Source organism: Hyaena hyaena, unplaced genomic scaffold, assembly GCF_003009895.1.
Source record: "Hyaena hyaena isolate Hyena2069 unplaced genomic scaffold, ASM300989v1 scaffold_215, whole genome shotgun sequence".
In the NCBI taxonomy this organism is placed as follows: Eukaryota; Metazoa; Chordata; class Mammalia; order Carnivora; family Hyaenidae; genus Hyaena; species Hyaena hyaena.
In genome coordinates, this window is record NW_024080846.1 from 1264246 (window position 1) to 1290248 (window position 26003).

Sequence of the window (26003 nt, forward strand, 5' to 3'; positions counted from 1 at the left end):
AAAACACATTGTATTATTGTGGAGCCTGCTTGGGATTCTCTCTCTTTCCCTCTCTCTACCTCTCCCAACTCACCCATGTGCACTCTCTCTCAAAGTAAATACATAAACATTAAAAAAAAAAAGTTGTTTTCAAAATTCATTGTATTACTTCATAACCTCAACTGAATAGTTCCTGCCCTCAATTTAATAATCTTAGAATGATTTTACTTTGAGGAAAACGATATATACTTCCCCTGTGATTTCTCTGTCTTCCTGCAGTGAAGGCTGTTTTGGAGGTTGATGACCTAAGAACGTCAGTTTAAGCTGTGCAGTAAGCTGTGCAGCAAGCTGGCTTTCCACGAGCCCTAGGAGGTTTCCATCAAGCCAAAGCTTCCTGTTGGCCATGGTTGTCAGAATGAGCTGTAGGGGCCAAGGGCAAGTGGCCTATGATAAGCCACTTTGGCATATCGATGATTTAAAATAAAAGTTACTGAAGAAAGAGCTGTGCAAGAAGGACACTCAGACCCTCTCTCTGCTCTCCCTTGAAAGCAGGAAATAAATCTCGCCTGTGAAAGGTACCCTCCCTGCACCAGGAGATAGAGACATACTTACCACCCAGAGCTAGGAAATCTAGAGCCAAGAAGGTTGTGTAAACATCCCTGGTTATTTTTTATTTATTACCCCAACCCAAATTCCGTTTAGAATTCGTTACTAATTGAACCCCCCAAAGTTAAGTGTTCTGTGTCCTCTCAATTCCTCACAAATTTGTCTCTTTGTTTAAAAAGTATAAAAATGCCTGCCTTGGCCACTTCTTGAGGTCTCAATTTCAGTATTGGGCCTCTGTGCATATGTAATAAAACCGTGGGGTTTTTTCCTGTCAATCTGTCTCCTGTAAATTTAATTCTTAGTCCAGCTGGAAGATCTTAAGCTTAGAGGAAGAATTTTTTCTTCCCCTCAGAGCCAATGTAAATGTAGCAAACACAAATGTAAAAATGTAACACTTTTAGAAAAAAAAAAAAAAACTAGGAGAAACTCTTCTGAACTGGGGTTAAGTAAACCAGTGGTTCTTAGAGACTTGACACCAAAAGTCCAGTCCTTAAAAGGAAAAAAAAGATAAGTAGGATTTCTTCATTCTTCAGAATTAAACATTTTTGCTCTGGGAAAGACTCTGTTAAGAGGATGAAAAGATGGGGCGCCTGGGTGGCTCAGTTGGTTAAGTGTCTGACTGCAGCTCAGGTAATGATCTCACGGTTCGTGGGTTCCAGTCCCGTGTCAGGCTCTGTGCTGACAGCTAGCTCAGTCTGGAGACTGTTTCAGATTCTGTGTCTCCCCCTCTCTCTGACCCTCCCCTGCTCATGCTGTCTCTGTCTCACTCTCTCTCTCAGAAATTTAAAAAAAAATTTTTTTTTAAGAGGATGAAAAGACAAGCTATAGATAGACTGGAATAAAATTCTTCCAAACCACACATCCAACAAAGGACTTGTATCCAGAAAACAAAGAATTCTCAAAACTCATCAGTGAAGACGATGGAGCCAAAATGTGCTTTCAATACTATTTTTTAATAACAGGAGCCAGAGCTTCTTGGAGAAACAACTGATTCTAGGACTAAAACAGGACAAACCTGAAAAACCTTCTAGTGCCAGAAAGTAAGGGGAGTAAAAAAAGCCACACACACAATGATGATGGAGGTGTGTCAAAAGGACACAACTGAAAGAGCTCCCAATGACCAATGCAAAATAACTGGAGGAACAAAATAAATAAGGTAGTATTAGATAATAACATAAAGTATAAAATAAGTATTTATGAGTCCATACTGATATAAATGATTATACAAACGAACAAATAAATGGGAGAACAAATTTCCCTTGTAGGGAAATTCCACATAATTTATAAAACATTCTCAACGAGGTAGAAGAGAACTCCCAATTTCTTAAGTGTGGAGCTGCATATAGGGACTTCCTTCCAAAGAGTGTAGTATGAAAACAGGGGGAAAAAGTAATTTTATGGTGGAGAAACCCAACAAACACAACCTCAGCCAGGTGATTAAGGTTAATGTCAACAATGTAAGTTACGTTGACAGTATCTATACATTTATTGTATGATGAGATGGGCACTTTCCATCTCTGTGGTCTTCCTCTCAAAAACCCACAGCCCCACTGTATATGAGAAAAACATCAGACAAATCCCAGATGAGGGGCAGTCTACAAAATATTTGACCAGTACTCCCCAAGACTGTCACGGTCATCAAAAACAAGGAAGATCTGAGAAACTGTCACAGCCAAGAGGCTCTTAATATATGATGAATAAATGTAATGTGGTATTCTGAATGGGATCCTGGAAGAGAAAAAGGATGTCAGGCAAAAACTAAGGAAATCTGAAGACAGTATGCATTTTAGTTAATAAGAATGTATCATTATGGGTCCACTAATTGTGTCAAATGTACAACACTAATTTAAGGTGTTAATGAAGTGTGGTGCGTATAGGAACTCTGTGGTGTCTTAAGTTTTCTGTAAATCTAAACAATTCTATAATAAGAAGTTTACTAAAATAAGTGCCCCTGAAATGGGCAAAAGATATGCACATTTCACAGAAGAGAATACACAGATGGCAAATAAGCACATGAAATAATGTTCAACATCATTAACTATCAAGGAAATGCAAATTAAACCACAATGATATATCACTATGCATCTGTCAGAACACCTAAAATAAAAAACAGTGACACCATCAAATACTGGCAGGGATGCAGGGAAATTCATACATGCTGGTGGGAACGCAAAATCGTATCGCCATCCTAGAAAAGTTTGGTAATATCCTACAAAATTAAGCATGCAACTACTCTATGACCCAGAGCTGCATTCCTAGGCATTTTCCCCAAAGAAATGAAAACCATGTCCACACAAAAACCTGTACATGAATGTACAGAGTAGCTTTATTCATAATAGCCCCAAATTAGAAACAACTCAGTGTCTTCAACAGGTGAGTAGTTCAACAGTGGCACATCCATATCGTAGACTACTACTTAGCAATAAAAAAAAACGACTGAATAGGAGAAAACTTGAATGAATCTCAAGAGAATTATGCCGAATGAAAAAAAGCCAATCTCTAATAGTTACAATACTGTACAATTCTACTTATATAACATTCTTGAAATGGCACAATTCAGAAATGGAGAACAGATTAGTGACTGCCACGGGTTTAGAATGGTGGGAAAGGGGAAGTAGATGTGGCTATGAAAGGTCAGTAGTAAAAATAATTGTGGTGGTGGAATTTTTCTGTATTTTGTATCAGTGTCAATATACTGCTTGTTACACTGCAGTAAGTTTTGCAAAAACATTACCATTGGGGGAAACTAGGTAAAGAGTACATGAAAGCTGTGCATTATTTCTTAAAAGTGCATGTGAATCTACAATGCTCTTAAAATAAGAACTTTAATTTAAAAAATACAGTGGGCACCTGGGTGGCTCAGTCAATTGAACGTCCGACTTTAGCTCAGGTCGTGATCTCACAGTTCGTGCGTTTGACCCCGTGTTGGGCTCTGTGCTGACAGCTCAGAGCCTGGACCCCGCTTCAGATTCTATGTCTCCCCTTCTCTCTGCCCCTCCCCTGCTCATGCTATGTCTCTGTTTCTCAATGATAACTAAATGTTTAAAAAAAATGTTTTAATATAGTACCCCCAGTAAATTTGAATTTCAGGGAAACAATCATTTTTAATATTAGTATATCCTATACAATATTTGGAGTATATTTATTTTACAAAATGATTTGTTGGGGCATCTAAGTGGCTCAGTAGGTTAACTTGAATTTCAGCTCAGGTCATGAGCTCATGCTTCATGAATTTGAGCCCCACATCAGTTCTACAGTGTGGAGCCTGCTTGGGATTTTCTGTCTCTCTCTCTCTCTCTCTCTGCCCCTCCCCTACTCACTCTCTCTCAAAAATAAATAAACATTAAAAAAAAACTTCAAAAAAATGATGTTATTCATCTGAAATACAAATGTAACTAGGAGTCATGTAATTTAGCAGGCAATACTACTCTTTAACATTAGCTTATAAAGACAGAGTACATATTGCAAAATAAAAGGACGTTTAAGAACTGGCTGATGGAAGATGTACCCTGATACCAGAAACCCCTAAATCCTCACTCTCAGCAGCTGGTACTTCCTGCACCACACATTTCATGACAACAAATGTCCCCACTACCACTTCCTGGTAAGAAAGGCCACATGGTGTATACAACCTCGTGTTTACACACAGGAATAAAAATTATCAGATAATCTACCCTTCCCAATTTCAGATTTAAAAGAGCTATCCCAAGGGCACCTAGCTGGCTCAGTCAGTTAAGCGTCCAACTCTTGATTTCTACTCAGGCAATGATCTCACAGTTCGTGAATTCAAACCCCACATTAGGCTCCTCATTGACAGTGCAGAGCTTGCTTGGGATTCTCTCTCTCCCTCTCTCTGCTTGCATTCTCTTTCTTCCCCTCCCCTGCTTGCATTCTATCTCAAAAAATATAAATAAACTTCAAAAATAAAAAAGAGCTATCCCCCTCTAACAAAGATTATGAAAAAATAAAAATGAAACAGTATAGTCACAAAGCACTTTCTAGAAATAATTTTGGGTCTACAGTATAACACTAGAAATCCAAGAACTACCAGATATCTAAGAAAATATCTCTAACGTGGTAAGGTTGGATATCAAAAAAGAAAGGAAAAAGCAATTTTGGAGGAAATCCATTATTCAATAAAAAGAAAACATCAAATTATCATTAATAATCCTCTGAGATAAGATGCTTACAATCACAGACAAAATCAGAATTCCATAACGGAACAGAGAGAACAAAAAATTCTTAAAATTTAAAAATATAGTCGAAATGTAAAACTCCAAATGAAGATTTAGAAGACAAAGGTGAGTAAATCTCCCACAAAATACTGCAAAAAGGCAAAAAATAAAAAAGAAAGCAAAGTGAATCAAAGAACCAGCCTAAGAGGTCTATAACAGAAAAAGCAGGAATTCTAGAAAGAGTTAACAGACAAGAGGGTGATGGAGGGGGAAAATTAAAAAATCAAGACAATGTCACAGGGCTTAGGGTATGAGTTTCCAAAATGAAATGTGCCCAGTAAAATACACAAAAAAACAGACCCACACCAAAGCTATGTTGTTAGGAAACTTCAGAAGAGAGGAGACAAAAATATCCTACAAGCTTTCAGAGAGATTTATACAAAGGGTCATGAAAACATGCTCAAATATGCAAGATGTTAAAAAAAAACTATTTCTTGTACGGCCTTTTGTAGAAAGTTACTGGAGAATATGCTCTATCAAAATGAGGGAATAAATTAAGAAAGAGAAAGACATAAACTACAGAAAACAGGAAACGAGCAGGAGAAGCAAAAAACCCCAGGATAAGTAGAAGATCCCAGAATGATAATATGCACTAGGAACAAACCAGTTCTACAGTAAGAAGGCTCCAGGGCAGACTTCTTCAGGAATTTGTGATAAAATATATGTCTGAACATCTTAAAAAGATTTATACAAATAATTGGAGGGTTTGAGGTCAAATTAGTTATAAGTACATGAGCAAACTCAATAAATAAGATAAAGGATTAATTGCTGGGAAAAGAAGGAGTTTTTCAGGAAAGGAAAGGTAATCACAATTTACATCATCACTGAGCTCTGGTTAGCATTTACATGGTCATAATAATGTACAACAAAATCATCGCATAACTAGATTAGGGGGTGGATTTTGAGTATGGGAGGATGATGACTGAGATGTGTATATTGTAGGGGTAGAGAGTTAAACCTAAACGTCCGCCTCTTGTAATAGAAATTCAGTAGAAATGACCTAAAATTGATAAATCAAAAGAAGCAATACAAGTATGTCATTAAAAAATATGGAGAGGCATGTGGCTGGCTTAGCCAGTAGAGCACATGACACTTGATCTCGGGATTGTAAATTCAAGCCCCACATTAGGTGTAGAGATTACTTAAAGAAAATAAAATCTTAAAAAAATAATAAACAAAAATTTAAAATATGGAGATAACACCTAAAGGAGCTAGAAAAAGCCCAAAAAGCAAAACCCAAACCAGCAAAAGGAAGGAAATAATAAAGATGAGGGCAAAAATAAATTATATAGAAACTAAACAACAGAACAAAAAATACAGGGATAATTTTTTTAAAACCTCAGGTAAAAGTCGTTGCTTTTGAGCAACAACCTCTTTGACCTCGGCTGCAGGAACTTCTTATTCAACATGTCTCCAGAGGCAAGGGAAACAAAAGCAAAAATGAACTATTGGGACCTCATCAAAATAAAAAGCTTCTGCAAAGCAAAGGAAATAATCAGCAAAACTAAAAGGCAACCAATGGAATGGGAGGAGATATTTGCAAATGACATATCAGATAAAGGATCAGTATCCAAAATCTATGAATAATTTATCAAACTCAACACCCAAAAAAACAAATAACCCAGTGAAGAAATGAGTAAAAGACATGAATAGACACTTTTCCAAAGAAGACATCTGGACGGCTAACAGACACATGAAGAAATGGTCAACATCATTCATCATCAGGGAAATACAAATCAAAACCACAATGAAATACCTCCTGTCAGAATGGCTAAAATTAACAACTCAGGCAACAACAGATGTTGGCAAGGATGCAGAGAAAGAGGAACCACTTTGCACTGCTGGTGGGAATGCAAACTGGTGCAGTCGCTCTGGAAAACAGTATGGTGGTTCTTCAAAACATTAAAAATAGAACTGCAATTGCAATTCGAGGTATTTACCCAAAGGATACAGGAGTGCCATTTCAAAGGGGCACATGCACCTCAGTGTTTATCAGGCAACACTACAGACAATACCCTAAGTATGAAAAAAGCCCAAACGTCCACTGACTGATGAATGGATAAAGAAGATGTGGTGTTATAGGGGCACCTGGGTGGCTCAGTCGGTCGAGTGTCTGACTTCAGCTTAGGTCATGATCTCGTGGTTCTGGAGTTCAAGCCACGCATCGGGCTCTGTGCTGATAGCTCGGAGCCTGAAGCCTGCTTCGGATTCTGTGTCTCCCTTTCTCTGCCCCTCCTCTGCTTGCACTCTCTCTCGCTCTCTCAAAAATAAATAAACATTTAAAAAAAAACTTTAAGATGTGGTGTACATATATACAATGGAGTATTAGTGGGTGATCACAAAGAATGAATCTTGCTATTTGCAACAATGTGGATGGAACTAAAGAGTATCATGCTAAATGAAATTAGTCAGAGAAAGCCAAATATCATATGACTTCGCTCATATATGGAATTTAAGTTATAAAACAGATGAACATAAAGGAAGGGAAGCAAAAATAATATAAAAACAGGAAGAGAGACAAACCATAAGAGACTCTTAAATACAGAGAACAAACTGAGGGCTGCTGGATGGGTTTGGGGTCGGGGGATTAGCTAAATGGGCAAGGGGCATTAGGAGGAAACTTGTGATGAGCACTGGGTGTTATGTATAAGTGATGAATCACTAAATTCTATTCCTGAAATCATTATTACACTATATGTTAACTAACTTGGATGTAAATTAAAAAATAGTCGTTGCTTTTGTAGAAGAAAGCCTGGGACTGGGAACAGGGAACATGGTCCTTGGCACAGAATTGACTCTTTAACCTCATAACTTCCATAGAATTATTCGAGTCTTGAAAACTCAACTTTTTTAAAAAAGAAAAAAAAGATGAAAAAAAAAATTCCAGTCATCACCTAAATGTAAGACAGGAAGCCATCAAAATCCCCAAGGAGAAAGCAGGCAAAAACCTCTTTGTCCTTGCCCACAGCATCTTCTTACTCAACACATCTCCAGAGGCAAGGGAAACAAAAGCAATAATGAACTACTGGGACCTCATCAAAATAAAAAGCTTCTGCAAAGGAAACAATCAGCACAACTAAAAGGCAACCAACAGAATGGAAAAAGATATTTGCAAATGGCATATCAGATAAAGGGTTAGTATCCAAAATCTATAAAGAACTTATCAAACTCAACACCCAAAAAAAGAAATAATCCAGTGAAGAAATGGGCAAAGGACATGAATAGACACTTCTCCAAAGAAGACATCCAGATGGCCAGCCGACACATGAAAAAATGCTCAACATCACTCATCTTCAGGGAAATACAAATCAAAACTAAAATGAGACACCACCTCGCACCTGTCAGAATGACTAACACTAAAAACTCAGGCAACAACAGATGTTGGCGAGGATGCAGAGAAAGAGGATCTCTTGTACACTGCCGGTGGGAATGCAAACTGGTGCAGCCACTCTGGAAGACAGTATGGAGGTTCCTCAAAAAATTAAAAATAGAAACTACCCTATGACCCAGCCATTACACTACTAGGTATCTATCCAAGGGATACAGGTGTGCCGTTTCAAAGGGGCACATGCACCCCAATGTTTATAGCAGCGCTATTGACAATAGCCAAAGTATGCAAAGAGCCCAAATGTCTATCAATGAATGAATGGATAAAGATGTGATACACACACACACACACACACACACACACACACACACACACACACACACACAATGGAGTATTACTTGGCAATCAAAAAGAATGAAATCTTATCATTCGCAACTATGTGGATGGAACTGGAGCATATTATGCTAAGTGAAATTTGTCAGTCAGAGAAAGACAAATATCATATGCCTTCACTCATGAGGACTTTAAGATACAAAACAGATGAACATAAGGGAAGGGAAGCAAAAATAATATAAAAGCAGGGAGGGAGACAAAACATAAGAGACTTAAATATGGAGAACAAACAGGCTTACTGGAGGGATGGTGAGAGGGGGGATGGTCTAAATGGGTAACCGGCATTAAGGATGCTAACTAACTTGGACGTAAATTTAAAAAATTAAAAATAAATAAAAATAAAGTTAAGAATGAAAAGACAAAAAAAAAAAAATTCCACTGATCAGCTACCTATCTCCCAAAAAATGCCGGGATGGCTCAGTCTGGTTAAGGGTCCAACTTCAGCTCAGGTCATGATTTCATGATTCTTGGGTTCGAGCCCTGCACTGGGCTCCACACTGATAGTCCAGAGCCTGCTCGGGATTCTCTCTCTTGTCTATTTACCCACCCATGCTTTCTTGCTCTCTCAAAATAAATAATTAAAACCTAAAAATATAAAACTTTTGTAAATGCCAATTTAATCTATATTCTTCAACTTCTAAAAAAATCTTCCTACCATTAATAGTATTACATTAACCACTACAGAACTGCTTTTAAAACCGTATTTTTTAAAGCATTTAGAAGACTTCCATACCAACAAGGCAGAGACAAGCATAACCCACCATCCAGATACTTCATTAGGACATATCTGTCTAAATATTTATATTGGCATTTATATTTGATACATTAGTGGCTTATTATAAAGAAGACATAGCTGTGTTTAACATGCCAGGTCAGGGTAACTTTATTCAAGCTTTTGACAAAAACTACCCCCAAAGTAATATAAATTTAGAGACTTCTAGAAAGTCCAGATGTGAAATTCCAAGACAATTTGAATTTAGTCTGGAGTCGATACTGAGTCAAATACTGAACCAAACCCAGAAGTCATAAATACTATTTTCCTTCTTAAATTCATTATATTTTCTGAAACAGGTTACCAATTTAGCTTTCTTTTCTTTGGTACTCATATTTGGAATCATTTTAACACAGTTTACATCTTTTAAGTTCTAAATTTGTACTTATCTTGAGTATATTTTTATAATTAAAAATATGAATCCAAATGCAATAACTCTTCCTTAAAGAATGCCAATTACTAAATGTAGAAGAAATGAGAGAAATAGAAAAATCACCACTAGAACACCACAGTAGTAACTGACACAATCAAGGTCTGGCAATGGGTACAAAAATGAGTGCGCAATAGTTTAAGCAGAAACAGGACATTTGCATAGTCTCAAAGTAGCTCCAGCAAATAGTCATTACAAAGAAAAACGTAGTAATTTCACAGTAGAGAATCCTAGCAGACACGACCTCGGTGATTAAGGTTAACAACACCAGAAATACATTATGACATCAGATGTCATGATACACTGTCACAGATTGGAAGATACTATGGAGATATGACAACTAAGTGCAAGGTGGGATCCTGCACTGGATCTTGGAACAGTAAAAGGACATCAGTGAAAAGACCAAGAAAACTCTACTTTTTAACCTCTCTACTTTAGTTAACAGTATTATACCAAGGCTAGTTTCTTAATTTGACAAATATTCTATGGTTGTATAAGATGTTAACATAGGGGAAATTCAGTGAAGATACACATAAACTACTCATTCTACAACTCTTCAGGAGGTCTAAAATTATCTCAAAATTTAAAATAATAACTGCTAAAAACATACATACATATGTGTGTGCGTGCATGTGTATGTGTGTGTGTAAAAATCAAAACTTCATGGAAATTGGGATCTTGGGCCCTCAGTTAAATAGTTAATAGCATTCTCTCCTGAATTAGTCACGGTCTCACTGGTTTTCTTTAAATTGACTTTAAGGTTCTCCCACTTCTAAATTTTTAGTTTCAAATATAATTTTCGAATTTTCATAGAAAACCTTTTTTTTTTAACATTCCTACATTAGGCCAAAAATAAAAATCCTAGAATAAAATTGTCACCATAGTATCTCATAAAATCACTCATCCCATCCATCAGACCCAGCCAATATTTTTACTCCATTTTTTCGCATCATATGTTGGTTTGACTTTGTTTAAAAGGAGAGGAGATGACTGATAGATTTATTAACATTAATAGGCCTGATAGTCTAGAAAAAGTTATCATTTGGATATCTTAAGAAACAGGTGTTTTTCTAATAACAGATACTGTATACTAGAACTCACTTCTGATAGAAAAAGTAAGTCATTTACCTAAGGCTCTTCCATACCATAGCATAAAGCTACCCAAGCAAGCCCAGCTAAGACCCTTTCAATATCCCTTTCTGAAGTTTGGCTCTGAATGGACCATTATTAGTGGTAATAAACATCTTTTTTATAAAACAATTTATTCTAGAGAAATAAAGGTAAACATCAAATATGCCTTTAAAAGAAAATTTCCCACTCTACCTATGGCTGACTCATTCCCTGAGCATGAATTCCTTTTTATCCTTATTGTTTTTTATATACACTGAGCTGAAATCTGCTGATAGGGATCTTAATGGCGAACCTAATGTTTTTAGACGGAAAAGTGCATTTCCAAATGATCACATTTATTACTTTTGCAGTTATTTCTACTCACTGTGGCATTTACTTTTTCATCTGTACCTATCATAATGCTCTACACAGAAGCAGCAGTAGTGAAAAGACGATTGGGGGAGGGGGGTTGGATATTTTAAGGTGGATTTTTATCCAAATATAATAAAAAAGCAAAAAAGAAAATGGCCACAAACATCTCATTCCTATGCCCCTGCCTTCTCCCAATTCGCCTTCCACTATTAACATGAAAAGTAGGAGTGGTAAAACTCTACCCTAATGATCTATTACAAAAAAGGAGACAAGTTACCAAAGGAACTCACTACACATTGCAATATGTTCAAGTGGTGAAAAGGTAGAAATTCATTCAGAATTGCCATACTATCTGGCTGCCAATATAGCTCTTGAATAATTATATTAAACATATTACTACAAAATGTACCAAGAAGTAGAGAATAATACTATATTTATGAACTGCAAATAACAAAACAAAACAGAGGTCCAAGAAGGCTAAAGTCCAAGCTATAATTTACACATGAAGTGTATGTTGAAAGCAGTCACAATGTACAAAAATGTGACAAGTAATCCAGATGTTTAAAAAAAACAGAGCCTGTTTGCCTCAGATTATATCCAGTCTCATCTGGTCAGTTTTTGATAAGCCTGTTACACAAAGCATGTTTCCCTCCTGCTGATAAGAAGCAGCTTATAGATATCCACAAATTTCTTAAGGAGTGAGTCTACTTGGCAATAATGGTAACTCCATAGTTTCCTATTACATTCATTGGTCTGAAAACTGAAAACAACTCATAACTAAAATGTTCTTTCAAGTCCTTTACCAGTTTTTCAAGTTTTAACCAAAGGAAAGTTGGAATGTATTGCTTCTTGTCACCAACAAGCATTTCAAAAAGAGGGTTAACCAAAATCAAGAGTTCTTTGGTCAAGTTAGTAACAGGCTTCCCCTTCGTTCTAAATCCTTCATAATCCTTTTTTTTCCAATTTTTCCAGTATGGCCTGGATTTTACAAACAGCCTCTTTCCTGGCCTGCCGGACAGAGTCCTGGCCCCCAGTTTCAACTGAATCTAGTTCCAAAAGTTCCTTAGTTAGCATTTCTTCCAGAAGCCAGTATGCTTTGTCTGTCTTTTTTCCTACGAACTCTTCTACTTCTTGCTCAAGATATTGGACCTTCTCCAGCACATGTATGATTTTTTTAATACTTGGGGGAGTACCTTCATCTGCAGACAGACACTCTTCAGGAAGATTATCACTGTGATCTTGATTGCTGGGGTGTTCGTTGGTGGCATTACCATACAGCTGAGGCTCAGCACTGTATTGGACTTGGGAATCCAAAATATCTGAATTATCACTGTTCACTGTTCCCGAGGACTCGTACTGACGGACATTGCAAGGAAAGTTGTGCCGGTTCATGCCTTGATCTGATTGGCTATAGGGGTAGGAGGAGTCCTTGGAGTGGGAGAGCAGAGAGGGGGAAAAGAGCTGTTTTAGTGGGAATCTATCAACATCAGATTGGTTAGCCCACATCTTTCACCTGACCATTAAGGTACATGAAAAGAGTCCCCACTAATAAAACTAGGCCTCCCTCCTTAACCATTTCAGAAAAACACAACCCTAAAAAGGTAAGAGGAGTGCTCTGTCAAGTAAAAGGCAGAGAGTTCCTGAGTATAATGGCTGAAATCTACCCTGAAGTGTTGAGCATCATGAACACCTCACAATCAATCCTTTGCACCTCACAATCCACCCAGTGACTTAATAAATAAGTAGATAGTTTTCCCCTAAAGAGTTAAAACCTAAGACAGACCTTAAAAAGGAACACAGCCACAGGCAGATGATGTTTACACCTGTAAACAATTTTATACAATTCCATGTTGTTATCATCTTTTGTGTACTGACTGAGGTAATAAAATGCAATCTTTGATTTTGTTTAACATTCAGATAGCATTACAACAAACAGTAAATGAGCATTTTTCTGTCTTAGATGTGAACCTATAACTTCCCTAAAATATAAAGTGTATTAAAAGAAGAAGAAGAAATTGAGCTAGATAAAACTTATAGGTAGTAATCACCAACTTTTTGCAATTAGTTCCCATTTAGCACACACCAATGGAGGAAAGTTTCATGTTGTGCCTTTTCAACTACCCAACCACCAAAAGAACAATGTTTAGAAGGCCTCCTACCTTAGGCTGCTGGGGTGGTGGTGAGTGAGGGGACTGAGGAGAGCTGCCACTGGGCCATGCTGAAGTACTCTCACTCATGTAGAGATTCCCAGGTGGTGCCGAGGGCGTAGCTGAAGGCCAAGGGTAACGGGTTCCCATCCCATAAGCACCAGAAGAAGCCCATGAGTCCTCCTGTGGTCGTACTGTTGGTCCTGGTTGTGGAACACTACGATTACCATCCCCATAAGGATAATGGGGTAGGGTCATTCCAGGGTTCTAGATTGAAAGGAAGGAAATATGGGGGTCACTGCTAAAAAAAACAAAAACAAACCAACAAACCTGAACGAAGTAATGAAAATACTCTAGTATCAACAGATTGAGATACTTCCTCTCTGCTTAACAGATGCACTTTAGCTGCTACCAGGCTAAGTGGCAGCATCTCTAATCAGTGGCAGTCATTTCTCCATGCCTAAAAAAGCTGCATTCTGAAGATACCAGGGGCAGATTTAGAGACAAACTCAAAAGGAAAAAGGCTTAAAATTCAATGGCTAAAGTGTAGCACAAATCTGTCCCAAAATGTGAGATATAAGTGGACCCATATGTAATAAGGAATAACAAATTAAGATATATCAGGGGGCACCTGGGTGGCTCAGTAGGTTAAACGTCCGACTTCGGCTCAGGTCATGATCTCACGGTTCATGGGTCCGAGCCCTGCGTCGGGCTCTGTGCTGACAGCCAGCTCAGAGCCTGAAGCCTATTTCAGATTCTGTGTCTCCTTCTCTCTCTGACCCTTCCCTGCTCACGCTGTCTCTCTCTCTCTCTCAGAAATAAAACATTAAAAAATTAAAAAAAAAAAAGATATATCAGAACTCTCTTTCAAGGGACAGAGAAACAAACATGGTATCACTCCAAGAATATTAAACAAAAACCCAACAGAAAACTGCTCACCTGTGAAGCAGGATATCCTGGCACCTGCCCCCGAAGAGTGGGTGCTTCAGTCTGGCAGTCCTGCTGAGGATACAGCCAACGCGAGACCGGGGCTGGGCTGTTGCCAGGTGAACGGTAAGTGCTTGGAACCTCTGGGGAGTAACTGGTCTGAGTATATCCAGGTGTGTAATAAGCCCCAGAGTAGGAGGCAGTACTTGCCCCAGGGCCAGGGGGGTATGGTGAGCCATATGCTCCATTTGTGTAAGAATTCAAACTCTGTAAAAAAACAAAATTGAGAGGGAAAAAAAAAATGAGTAGAAGAACTGAAATGCCCGGACCTAATACCCAACTTTGAAAACTCTGGGAAGGGAAAAGGTCCTAACTAATGAGAATATGAACTGCCTAAGAAATCTGTGAAGCACTGTTTCTCTCATGTATATATACCATGTAATACTATATTACAGATTATCTCTGTAGAGTCTGTAGCAATGACATTGTAGCAATGAAAGGGTATATTGTGATAAATGAGTGAAGGCCTCATGGCCATGCTTCCGGAACACTTCCGTAAGTATAGCTAACAGCTACACCTGACTGGAGAACCTGTGCCCGCCACCTGGGGAGGGGCCCTGGGAGTCCTGAGGGAAGGGCTAGACACAGAAGAAAATAACCATGGTACAACTAAAAGAAGAAAAGACTAGAGGAGCCCCTGGGTGGCTCAGTCAGTTAAGCATCTGACTTCAGCTCAGGTCATGATCTCACAGTTCGTGAGTTCAAGCCCACATCAGGCTCTGTGCTGACAGCTTGGAGCCTACAGCCTGCTTCAGATTCCATGTCTCCCTCACTCTCACCCCTCCCCTGCTCACACTGTGTCTGTCTCTCTCTCAAAATTAAACATTAAAAAAAATTTTTTAAAGAGACCAGAGAAACAGACTGAGCTCTGCCATAGGCTTTGTTTAATCTCTCTGAGCTTTAGTTTCTGTACCAGAAAAATGGAAATCATAAACTTACTTGGTAGGACTACTGTGAAAATTAAATGAGCTGACATATATAAATACTTAGCATAGGGTCCGGCACACAGTATGCTCAATAAATGGTAATTATTTACAATATCATTATTGTTACTACTATTAGGGCAATATCAAGAAATGAATCCAGACCTGAAAACTACAAAGCCCATGAAAAGCCTATGTTCTTTGTACTATCCCACGCTGCCTCCCAAGTGAATAACAACAGACTACAATGAACTATTGAGACCTTATCAAAATAATAAGCTGCACAGCAAAGGAAACAATCAGCAAAACTAAAAGGCAACCAACAGATAGGGAGAAGATATTTGCAAGTGACATATCAGATAAAGAGTTAGTATCCAAAATCTATAAAGAACTTATCAAACTCAGCACCCAAAAAAACAAATAATCCAGTGAAGAAATGGGCAAAGGACATGAATAGACACTTCTCCAAAGAAGACATCCAGATGGCCAGCCGACACATGAAAAAATGCTCAACATCACTCATCTTCAGGGAAATACAAATCAAAACTAAAATGAGACACCACCTCGCACCTGTCAGAATGACTAACACTAAAAACTCAGGCAACAACAGATGTTGGCAAGGATGCAGAGAAAGAGGATCTCTTCTGCACTGTTGGTGAGAATGCAAACTGGTGCAGCCACTCTGGAAAACAGTATGGAGGTTCCTCAAAAAATTAAAAATAGAACTACCCTATGACCCAGCCATTACACTACTAGGTATCTATCCAAGGGATACAGGTGTGCCGTTTCGAAGGGGCACATGCACCCCAATGTTCATAGCAGCGCTATTGACAATAGACAAAATATGGAAAGAGCCCAAATGTCCACCGATGAATGAATAGATATAGATGTGATATAGATGTGATACACACACACACACACACACACACTCACACACTAGAGTATTACTTGGCAATCAAAAAGAATGAAATCTTGCTATTTGCAACTACATAGATAGAACTGGTGGGTATTATGCTAAGCAAAATAAGTCCGTCAGAGAAAGACAAATATCATATGACTTCACTCATATGAGGACTTTAAGGTACAAAACAGATGAACATAAGGGAAGGGAAGCAAAAATAATATAAAAACAAAGAAGGGGGATAAAACATAAGAAACCCTTTTTTTAAAAATTTTTTTAATGTTTTATTTATTTCTGAGAGAGAGAGAGGCAGCATGAGCAGGGGAGGGTCAGAGAGAGAGGGAGAATCCAAAGCAGGCCCCAGGCTCTGAGCTGTCAGCACAGAGCCCGACGCAGGGCTCAAACCCACGAACCATGAGATCATGACCTGAGCTGAAGTCGGACGCTTAACCAACTGAACCACCTAGGTACCCCAAGAGACTCTTAAATATGGAGAACAAACAGAGGGTTGCTGGATGGGATGTGGGAGGGGAGATGTTCTAAATGGGTAAGGGGCATTAAGGAATCTACTCCTGAAATCACTGTTGCACCATATGCTAACTTGGGTGTAAATTAAACAATAAATTATAAAAAATAATAAAATAAAACGTTAAAAAAACATATTACGGAGGCAAATTCCTCATATGTTCCTGTCATTTTTTTTAAGATTTTATTTTTTTTTTGGTAATTTCCACACCCACTGTGGGGCTCAAACTCAGAACCCCAAGATCAAGAGTCACATGCACTACCAACTGCACCAGCTGCCCACCCCCCACTCACTGTAGTTTTAAATCACCCATCCACACTGCTATTGGCACCCAGAATCCTAGGTTAGTTATCCAAATGAATTATAGCCAAACTTTACATTTAAATGACTATCTTAATGTTTTCAATTAACTTCTGCTTCATCTTTTTAAAATGATAAAAACACAGAATCAAGTTTTACAGTACTCATCTAAGACTACATAATCTTTTCCATTTCAGGTAGAACAAGAAGCAAAGAATCCTATGATATTAACCAGACTTACTGTGGTGATCATTTTGCAATGTACGCAAATACTGAATCATTATGCTATACATCTAGAACTAATACATGATAAGTGTTAATTACACCTCAGTAGGGGAAAAAAAAGACTTCTGATAGTTTATACAGCTGCTAATCACTGAAAAAATAATATTCAAATTTGATTTCTAGTCTAACACATCAAAAACTGAGATGGATCGGGGCACCTGGGTCATTTAGTCAGTTAAGCATCCCACTCGATTTTGGCTCAGGTCATAATCTCCCAGTTTGTGAGTTCGAGCCCACATCTGCGCTGATCATGCAGAGCCTGCTTGGGATTCTCTCTCTCTCTCCACCTCTCTCTCTCTGCCCCTCCCCAGCCTGTGCTCGTGCACACACACTCTCTCTCTCTCTCAAAATAAATAAAAAAATTTTCTTAAAAATGAGATGGATCAAAGTGGGAGGGCAATCATAATTCTGTAGAAAATAAACTCTTAGCTGTACTTTTCTGGCAAGGGGATAAAAGACAGGCTATTATCACCACATGGCCAAAGAATTCCATGCAAGGACACGTGCAGTGGAAGATCCAGCAAGGCATTCCCCAACCAGAAGGATGTCCAACCACCCCTTTGTTAAAGTCACTAGAGGGCTGTTAAGATCTTCCACCTAGGTGTGCCATAAAAAAGAATCCTTAATACAGTGTATGATAAAACATAATGGGGCCTTTTGTACTATTACTCAACTTCTAGAAATCCTTCCTAAGGAGACGATTCAACTAGAGAAAAAGTTATAGGCATGAATTTGTTCAACACAGGATTATTTATAATTACACAAAACTGTAAACAACCTAAATTTCCTATAATAATGGTATGACTAACTACATTATGAGCTATTCATTGAGGGAATTTTATTGTCTTAAAATTCACTGTTAGAACTGACCACACATTTAATGTTAAAGAATTATTTTTAGGTTTTTTTTAAGTTTTAATAATGCCATTGTTATGTTTTTATTTTTTTTCTTTCATAGTTTATTGTCAAGTTGGATTCCATAAAACACCCAGTGCTCATCCCAACAAGTGCCCTCCTCCATGCCCATCACCTACCTTCCTCTCTCCCCGGCCATCAGCCCTCAGTTTGTTCTCAGTATTCAAGAGTCTCTCATGGTTTGCCTCCCTCCCTCTCTCCAACTATTTTTCTCCTCCTCCCCCATGGTCCTCCGTTAAGTTTCTCCTAATCCTTCTATAAGTGGAAGCATAAGGTATCTGTCTTTCTCTGTCTGACTTATTTCGCTCAGCATAACACCCTCGAGTTCCATCCACGTTGCTACACATGGCCAGACTTCATTCTTACTCATTGCCATTAGTATTCCATTGTATAGATAAACCACATCTTCTTGATCCATTCGTCAGTTGATGGACGCATAGGCTCTTTCCATGATTTGGCTATTGTTGAAAGTGCTGCTATGAATATTGGGGTACATGTGCTCCTATGCATCAGCACTTTTTTTTTTTTTTTTTTTTTTGCATCAGCACTTCTGTATCCCTTGGATAAATTCCTAGCAGTGCTATTGCTGGGTCATAGGGGAGTTCTATTCTTAATTTTCTGAGGAACCTTCACAGTTTTCCAGAGGGGCTACACCAGTTTATATTCCCACCAACAGTGTAGGAGGGTGCCCATTTCTCCACATCCTTTCCAGGATCTATTGTCTCCTGATTTGTTCATTTTAGCCACTCTAACCAGCATGAGGTGGTATCTCAGTGTGGTTTTGATTTGTCTTTCCCTGATGATAAGGGACGCTGAGCATCGTTGTTATGTGTCTGTTGGCCATCTGGATGCCCTTTTTGGAGAAGTGTTTATTCATATCTTCTGCCCATTTCTTCACTGGATTATTTGTTTTTCCAGTGTGGAATTTGGGAAGTTCCTTATAGATTTTGGATACTAGCCCTTTATCTGATATGTCATTTGCAACTATCTTTTCCCATTCCGTCGGTTGCCTATTAGTTTTATGGATTGTTTCCTTTGCCGTGCAGAAAATTCTTATCTTGATGAGGTCCCAATAGTTCATTTTTGCTCTCGATTCCCTTGCCTTTGGGGATGTGTCAAGTAAGAAGTTGCTGCGGTTGAGGTCAAGGAGGTTGTTTCCTGCTTTCTCCTCTAGGGTTTTGATGGTTTCCTGTCTCACATTCAGGTCCGTTATCCATTTGGAGTTTATTTTTGTGAATGGTGTGAGAAAGTGGTATAAGTTTCATTCTTCTGCATGTTGCTTGTTCAGTTCTCCCAGCACCATCTGTTAAAGAGGCTGTCTTTTTTCCATTGGATGCTCTTTCTTGCTTTGTCGAAGATTAATTGGCCATTCATTTGTGGGTCCAATTCCGAGTTCTCTATTCTATTCCATTGGTCTATATGTTTGTTTTTGTGCCACATTGTTATGTTTTTAAGTCCTCCTTACATTTTAAAGATATATGCTTAAGTATTTACAAGTGAAATAATATGATGTCCAGAATTTACTTCAAAATAACCCAAGGAAGCAGATGAAACACAGTATCTGTGCACTGACATTTATTGAAGCTGAGATGAGTACATAGGAGATTACTGTGCTACTCTCATTCCTTTTATGTTTGAAAATTTCCTTAAATATTAAAAAAAAAAATCACCTTGTTATTTTACCCTATAACATGGAGAGTACATATGATAAATGAAAAGTCAAACAAAAAAGTATATATACAGTAAGTTATATATAAGTAAGCTCTGTAAACAGAATAGGGGAAATGCAAAAAAAATTACCAAAATACAGATCTACTAGGGTAGCAGAATTAGTATTTTCCTCCTTTTCTTTATTTTCCAAATATTTAGTAATAAAGTTGTATTACTTTTATAGCAAAAAAAAATTTATGCTATTAAAAATGTCATGAATTGGGTACCTGGGTGGCTCAGTTGGTTAAGCGTCTGACTTCGGCTCAGGTTATGATCTCACAGTTCATGGTTCGAACTCCGTGTCAGGCTCTGTGCTGACAGCTCAGAGCCTGGAGCCTGCTTCAGACTCTGTGTCTCCCTCTCTCTCTGACCCTCCCTTGCTCACACTCTCTCTCTCTCTCTCAGAAATAAATAAAACATTAAAAATTTTTAAATAAATAAATAAATAAAAATAAAAATAAAAATGTCATGAAATCCCAAGTGCGTCTAGAATCCAGTGGGCTGCTAGGACCAGAGCAACTTCATCAGTGTCCAAGTAGACTCTTTTAAAGAAAGGAAACTGGTGTCTAAGGACAAGAAGCTACAATTTGAAAATTGTCAGCTGATATGGCAACAGGTAAAATCTGAAAGAGCAACTACAAGAATTAAGTAAAATCTTTGACAGTTATTAAATTTCTGTAAAAGTCTCATTCTGGCTTCCAGAAGAAATCAAGAGACTGGAAACTCAGAAACTGTAGCTGCTACTCTTGCTCTAGATGTAAATATAGATATTACCTAGCATTCAAAAGTCATAACAGGGACGCCTGGGTGGCTCAGTCAGTTAAGCGTCCGACTTTAGCTCAGGTCATGATCTCGTGGTTTGTGGGTTCGAGCCCCGCATCAGGTTCTGTGCAGATAGCTAAGAGCCTGGAGTCTGTTTCAGATTCTGTGTCTTCCTTTCTCTCTCTGCCCCTCCCCCATTCATGCTCTGTCACTCTCTGTCTCAAAAATAAATAAACTATAAAAAAAATTTTTTTTAAGTCACAACAATGTCACATTATATGGGGTCTCATTGCGAGCTAAAGATCATCCATACGAATACTTCTCCCAACAGTCAATTTCACAGTTGACGGACTGTTGTGTAGATGTAGAATCCAAAGAGGAAAAAAGTGGTCAAGTCTCTCACACTGAAAGCAATACACTGTTCAATGGATTCCCTTTCCATTCCACAGCAAACAGACCCAATCCAAGCAAAGACAGATTACCTCTAAGCAGTATACCTCCTCCTATTGTGCTTCTCTTGAAAAGCATGGAAAGTTTCACAACAAAAGTGCTCCATGAGTTCATAATCATCAGCAAGTTGACATCAACTTGAATTTCTCTAATACTCTAAATCAGGGGCGCCTGGGTGGCTCAGTCAGCTAAACACCCCATTTCAGCTCAGGTCATGATCTCACAGTTCCTGAGTCTGAGCCCCGCACTGGTACAGATCCTGCTTCAGATCCTCTGTCTCCCTCTCTCTTTCCCTCCCCTACTCTTTCTCTCAAAAATAAACAAACATTAAAAAAGAGATGTACCTATTTTCTGTACTTTTTCAGTTACTTGAAATATTTAAAATTAAATATTTGTTCCAAGAGTCAGGTTTTTTGACATCAAAAGCAAAGGCAACAAAAATAAAAGTAAACAAGTGGGACTACATCAAACTAAAGAGCTTCTGCATGGCAAAGGAAACCACCAACAGAATAAAAAGGCAATCTACTAAATGGAAGAAAATATTTTCAAATCATGTACCTGATAAGGAGTTAATGTCTAAATTATATAAAGAACTCCTAAAACTCAATAGCAAAAAAAACAAACAATCCAATTAGAATATAGGCAGACAACCTGAATACTTTTCCAAAGAAGACAAACGGATGACCAACAGGTACATGAAAAGGTGCTCAACATCACTAATCACCAGGGAACTACAAATCAAAACCACAATGAGATACCACCTCACTCCTGTTAAAATGGCTGTTATCAAGACAACAAATAATAAGTGTTGGTGAGGATGTGGAGAAAAGGGAACCCTTGCACAATGTTGGTTGGGAATGTAAATTGGTACAGCCACTATGGAAAGAAAACAGCTTGGAGATTCCTTGAAAAATTAAAAAAACAGAGTGATCCAGCAACGTCCCTACTCGAAGGAAACAAAAACACTAACTCAAAAAGATATCTGCATCCCCATGTTCACTGAAATATTATTTACAATAGCCCAAACATGGAAGCAACCTAAGTGTCTATTGATGGATGAATAAAGAAAATGTGATGTATATAAAAACAATTTACTGTTACACAGCCATAAAAAAAGAAGGAAATGTTGCCATTCGCAACAATATGGACGGAAATAAGTCAGACAAATACCATATGTTCTCATTTATATGTGGACTCTTAAAAAAATCCTAAATTTAGATAACGGACTGAAGGGGGTCAAAAAATACAAACTTTCAGCTATAAAATAAGTTATGAGTAAGTAAGATACAGCCTGGTGACTATCATTAATATTGTATTGCATATTTGAAAGTTGCCAACAGAATAAATCTTAAAAGTTCTCATCAGAGGGTGCCTGGGTGACTCAGAAGGTTAAGTGTCTGACTTCAGCTCAGGTCACAGTCTCACGGTTTGTGGATTTGAGCCCCGCATCCAGCTTTGTGCTGACAGCTTGGAGCCTGGAGCGTGCTTCACGTTCTGTCTCTCCCTCTCTCTCTGCCCCTCCCCTGCTCACACTCCATCTGTCTCAAAAAAAAACATTAAAAATTTTTTTAAAAAGTTCTCATCAGAAGAAAAAATATTGTAACTATATGTGGTGATAGACGTTAACTAAACTTAATTGTGGTGATTATTTCACAACAGAATCCCACATCAAATTATTACATTATATACCTGAAACTAATATATTAAATGTTAACTATATTTTTTTTAAAAGTCAAACTTAGAAAAATAAGTACATTTTATGTTTATTGTTTCCAAGTCCTAGGAAAAAATCTATTATGCCTCAAGCTACCTTTGCTATGGGTAATATTTGCCTAGATATTTCCTTATCTCTGAGTCAAAAACATGAAGACAGAGTCCATTAAATAACAAAACCCCACACATCATTACTATGGAATTTTCACAAGTTTTGAAATTCAATATATTAAGAAAAAATTCAGAAAGTCTGGCAATTTTAGACCATACCTGGCCTTGCATTTCCGGTCTTACAGGATATGTACTTGGGTATGGAGCCCTAGGTCGTGCAGAATTCCAATAGTTAGAATTGTAGTTAGGATATGGTGGTTGGTCCTAAGGGGGGAAAAAAAGTCACCTTTAATAATATTCTTACATCATACTGAAGACTTGATAGAGGCAAGTATAATAAAAAAAATAAATAAAGGCACTAGAACCCTACTATAAAATGGGGCACCTGGGTGGCTTAGTTGGTTCAACGTCTAACTCTTAGTTTCAGTTCAGGTCATGATCTCAGGATTCTCACACAATTCATGAGTTCAAGCCCTACATGGGGCTCTGTGCTGTGTAGGGCTCCATGCTGATAGCACAGAGTCTGCTTGGGATTCTCTCTCTCTCTCTCTCTCTCTCTCTCTCTCTCTCTCTCCCCCGCCCCTCCCCGACTCGCACATGGGCTCTCTCTAAAAATGAGTAATTTTTTACAAAAGAACTTTATTAGTTACAGAGAGGGAAAGAGGCAAACCATGAGAGACTCTTAAATACAGGGAAAAAACTTAGGGTTGATGTGGAGGGTGGGGGAGAGGGGAAAATGGGTGATGGGCATTGAGGAGGGCACTTGTTAGGATGAGCACTGGGTGTTGTATGTAAGTGAAGAATCATGGGAATCTACCCCCAAAACCAAGAGCACACTGAACACACTGTGTGTTAGTCAATTTGACAATAAATTATATTTTAAAAATAAATAAAGAAAAAAGCAAAAAGAACTCTACTGTACAATCACTCATTAAATTTTCATTATTGATGCTTGAAATATCAATATGGCAAGTCATACACCCTAGAAAAAGCAATTATTGACTATCTAGGTCTATTCTTATGCATTATGATAACAAATGACATATAAAGGAATTCTACTATGTTAAGATCATTAGCAAAACCAGACGCTCGATTCCTTTGTCCCTCTCCAATCACTAACCCTATCACTACCAATTTAATTAGCACAGCAAGAATATAGTTCTTTGCCACATTAACATTTGCCTAGGGGCGCCTGGATAGCTCAGTCAGTTAAGCATCTGACCTCAGCTCAGATCATGATCTCAAGAGTTTGTGAGTTCAAGCCCAGCAGTCAGGCTCTGTGCTGACAGCTCAGAGCCTGGAGCCCACTTTGGATTCTGTGTTTTCCTTGCTCTCTGCCCCTCCCCTGCTCATGCTCTCTCACCTTCAAAAACAAACAAACATTAAAAAAAAATCTTTTTTAAAGAGTAGTATTTGCCTATCTCAACAACTTTGGAGCTTGAAAATATTACCACTAAGCTTTACTTCCAAACACATACAACTTCAATACTCTTTGCCTGCCACACTAGTTTTTTCATACTTCTTTACTTTCTGATGGCTACAGTTTCTGCTGGCAGCCTACAACTAACTCAAGTATCAGAAACTGATACAGAACAACTACCACTCTAAGAAGAAAATCTAGCTGGAGCGCGTGGGTGGTCTCCGTCAGTTGAGCATCTAACTTCAGCTCAGCTCACACAGTTCATGGGTTCAAGACCCACATCAGGCTCTGTGCTGACAGCTCGAAGCCTGGAGCCTGCTTCAGATTGTCTCCCTCTCTCTCTCTGCCCCCTCCCCCCACTCACTCTCTGTCTCTTTGTCTTTCAAAAATAAGTTAAACATTCCAAAAAATATTTTTTAAAAAAAGAAGAAAATCTAGCTATAACATTAATCTCTACAGCTTTGCACTCCCAACTCAAAGAGTTAATGCAATGATTTACAATAAGCCAATAAATTCTTAAAAAACTAGATCAATTCAAAACTTTTTAGAGTCTATTTAATGTATACATTTGTTATCCTATAAGTTGTTTCACTTTGAACTTTATAGTTTTAAGCTTATACAAGATCTTCAAATTGTTTCACAAAGAAATTCACTGGCAGTTATGATCACTGAGAATTTAATTATCACCATCTTAGCTTAACTGCACCAGTTATGCATCAGTTTCACAATGCTTTGTTTTCAAAGCACAGAATTATTCCATACGACATTATACAAGCTGGGCAAGTAGCATCTCCTTTACATAATGCAGAAGGAGGACAGAAGATTTTTAAAAGGATTTACAGGCATACTTCAGATACTAACTACCAAATTTCTCAATCAGCAGATGTCCCCAATTAATGCCCTCCCTTCCTTCTCCTGGCAAAAGGGTAAGTATTTGACTAATTAATTGATTTCTCTCTACCAAGAATATGAATTGTGAATAGAGATGAAAAGACAAGAGTTGAAGCTGACTCAGCCCAGCGGTGGTGAATTAATACCAATCTGCAGAACTACCCGGCTTCCTGTTCTCTCCTACAGACTCCCTGAGATACCCTGCACTTTCACTGCTTCACCCTCCTTTCCCTCGCCTTGCCCATGTCCTCACTTCCTTCCTTAGCTTACCAACACCTAATCCTTTGCCACTGCTTCCCTCAGATAGGCTCACCCTGCAAAAACCCAGCCCGGTTTAAACTCAACCGTCCACTGACTTCGCATCTGCACTTCCTCTAAATACTGGTGGAGAGAAACACAAGCTCTGATTTCACTTTTATGAAGAGACCATACATCTCAAGTAGATACCACACTTCCTTAGAATGTTCATCTCACTCTCCAGAATAATTCCACCCTTCTTGTCCCCTCAAATTTTAATATCTCTTTGTCTGGGGTACCTGGGTGGCTTAGTTGGTTGAGCCCCAACTTCAGCTCAGATCATGAGCTCACAGTTCATGGGTTGGAGCCCCACATCAAGCTCTCTGCTGACAGCTTGGAACCTGTGGCCTGCTTCAGATTCTGTGTCTCCTTGCTCTCTGCCCCTCCCCTGCTCATGCTCCATCTCTGCTCTCAAAAATAAATAAACATTAAAAAAAATG

The 26003-nt window shown here is 38.3% G+C and overlaps 1 protein-coding gene across 1 annotated transcript in view; it reads right to left on the reverse strand.

Annotated features, from left to right (window-relative positions):
- Nucleotides 1-11641: 11641 nt before the first annotated feature.
- BAG4 (BAG cochaperone 4) overlaps nt 11642-26003 on the reverse strand; it is a 29477-nt gene continuing 15115 nt past the window's right edge. Inside the window, exons 2-5 of the mRNA XM_039242524.1 lie at nt 23115-23219; nt 14312-14566; nt 13385-13639; nt 11642-12653 (exon numbers count right to left, since the gene is read on the reverse strand). Of these exons, the coding sequence (XP_039098455.1) occupies nt 12168-12653; nt 13385-13639; nt 14312-14566; nt 23115-23219 (1101 nt within the window). The 3' untranslated portion in view covers nt 11642-12167. The remainder of the gene's footprint in view (nt 12654-13384; nt 13640-14311; nt 14567-23114; nt 23220-26003) is intronic.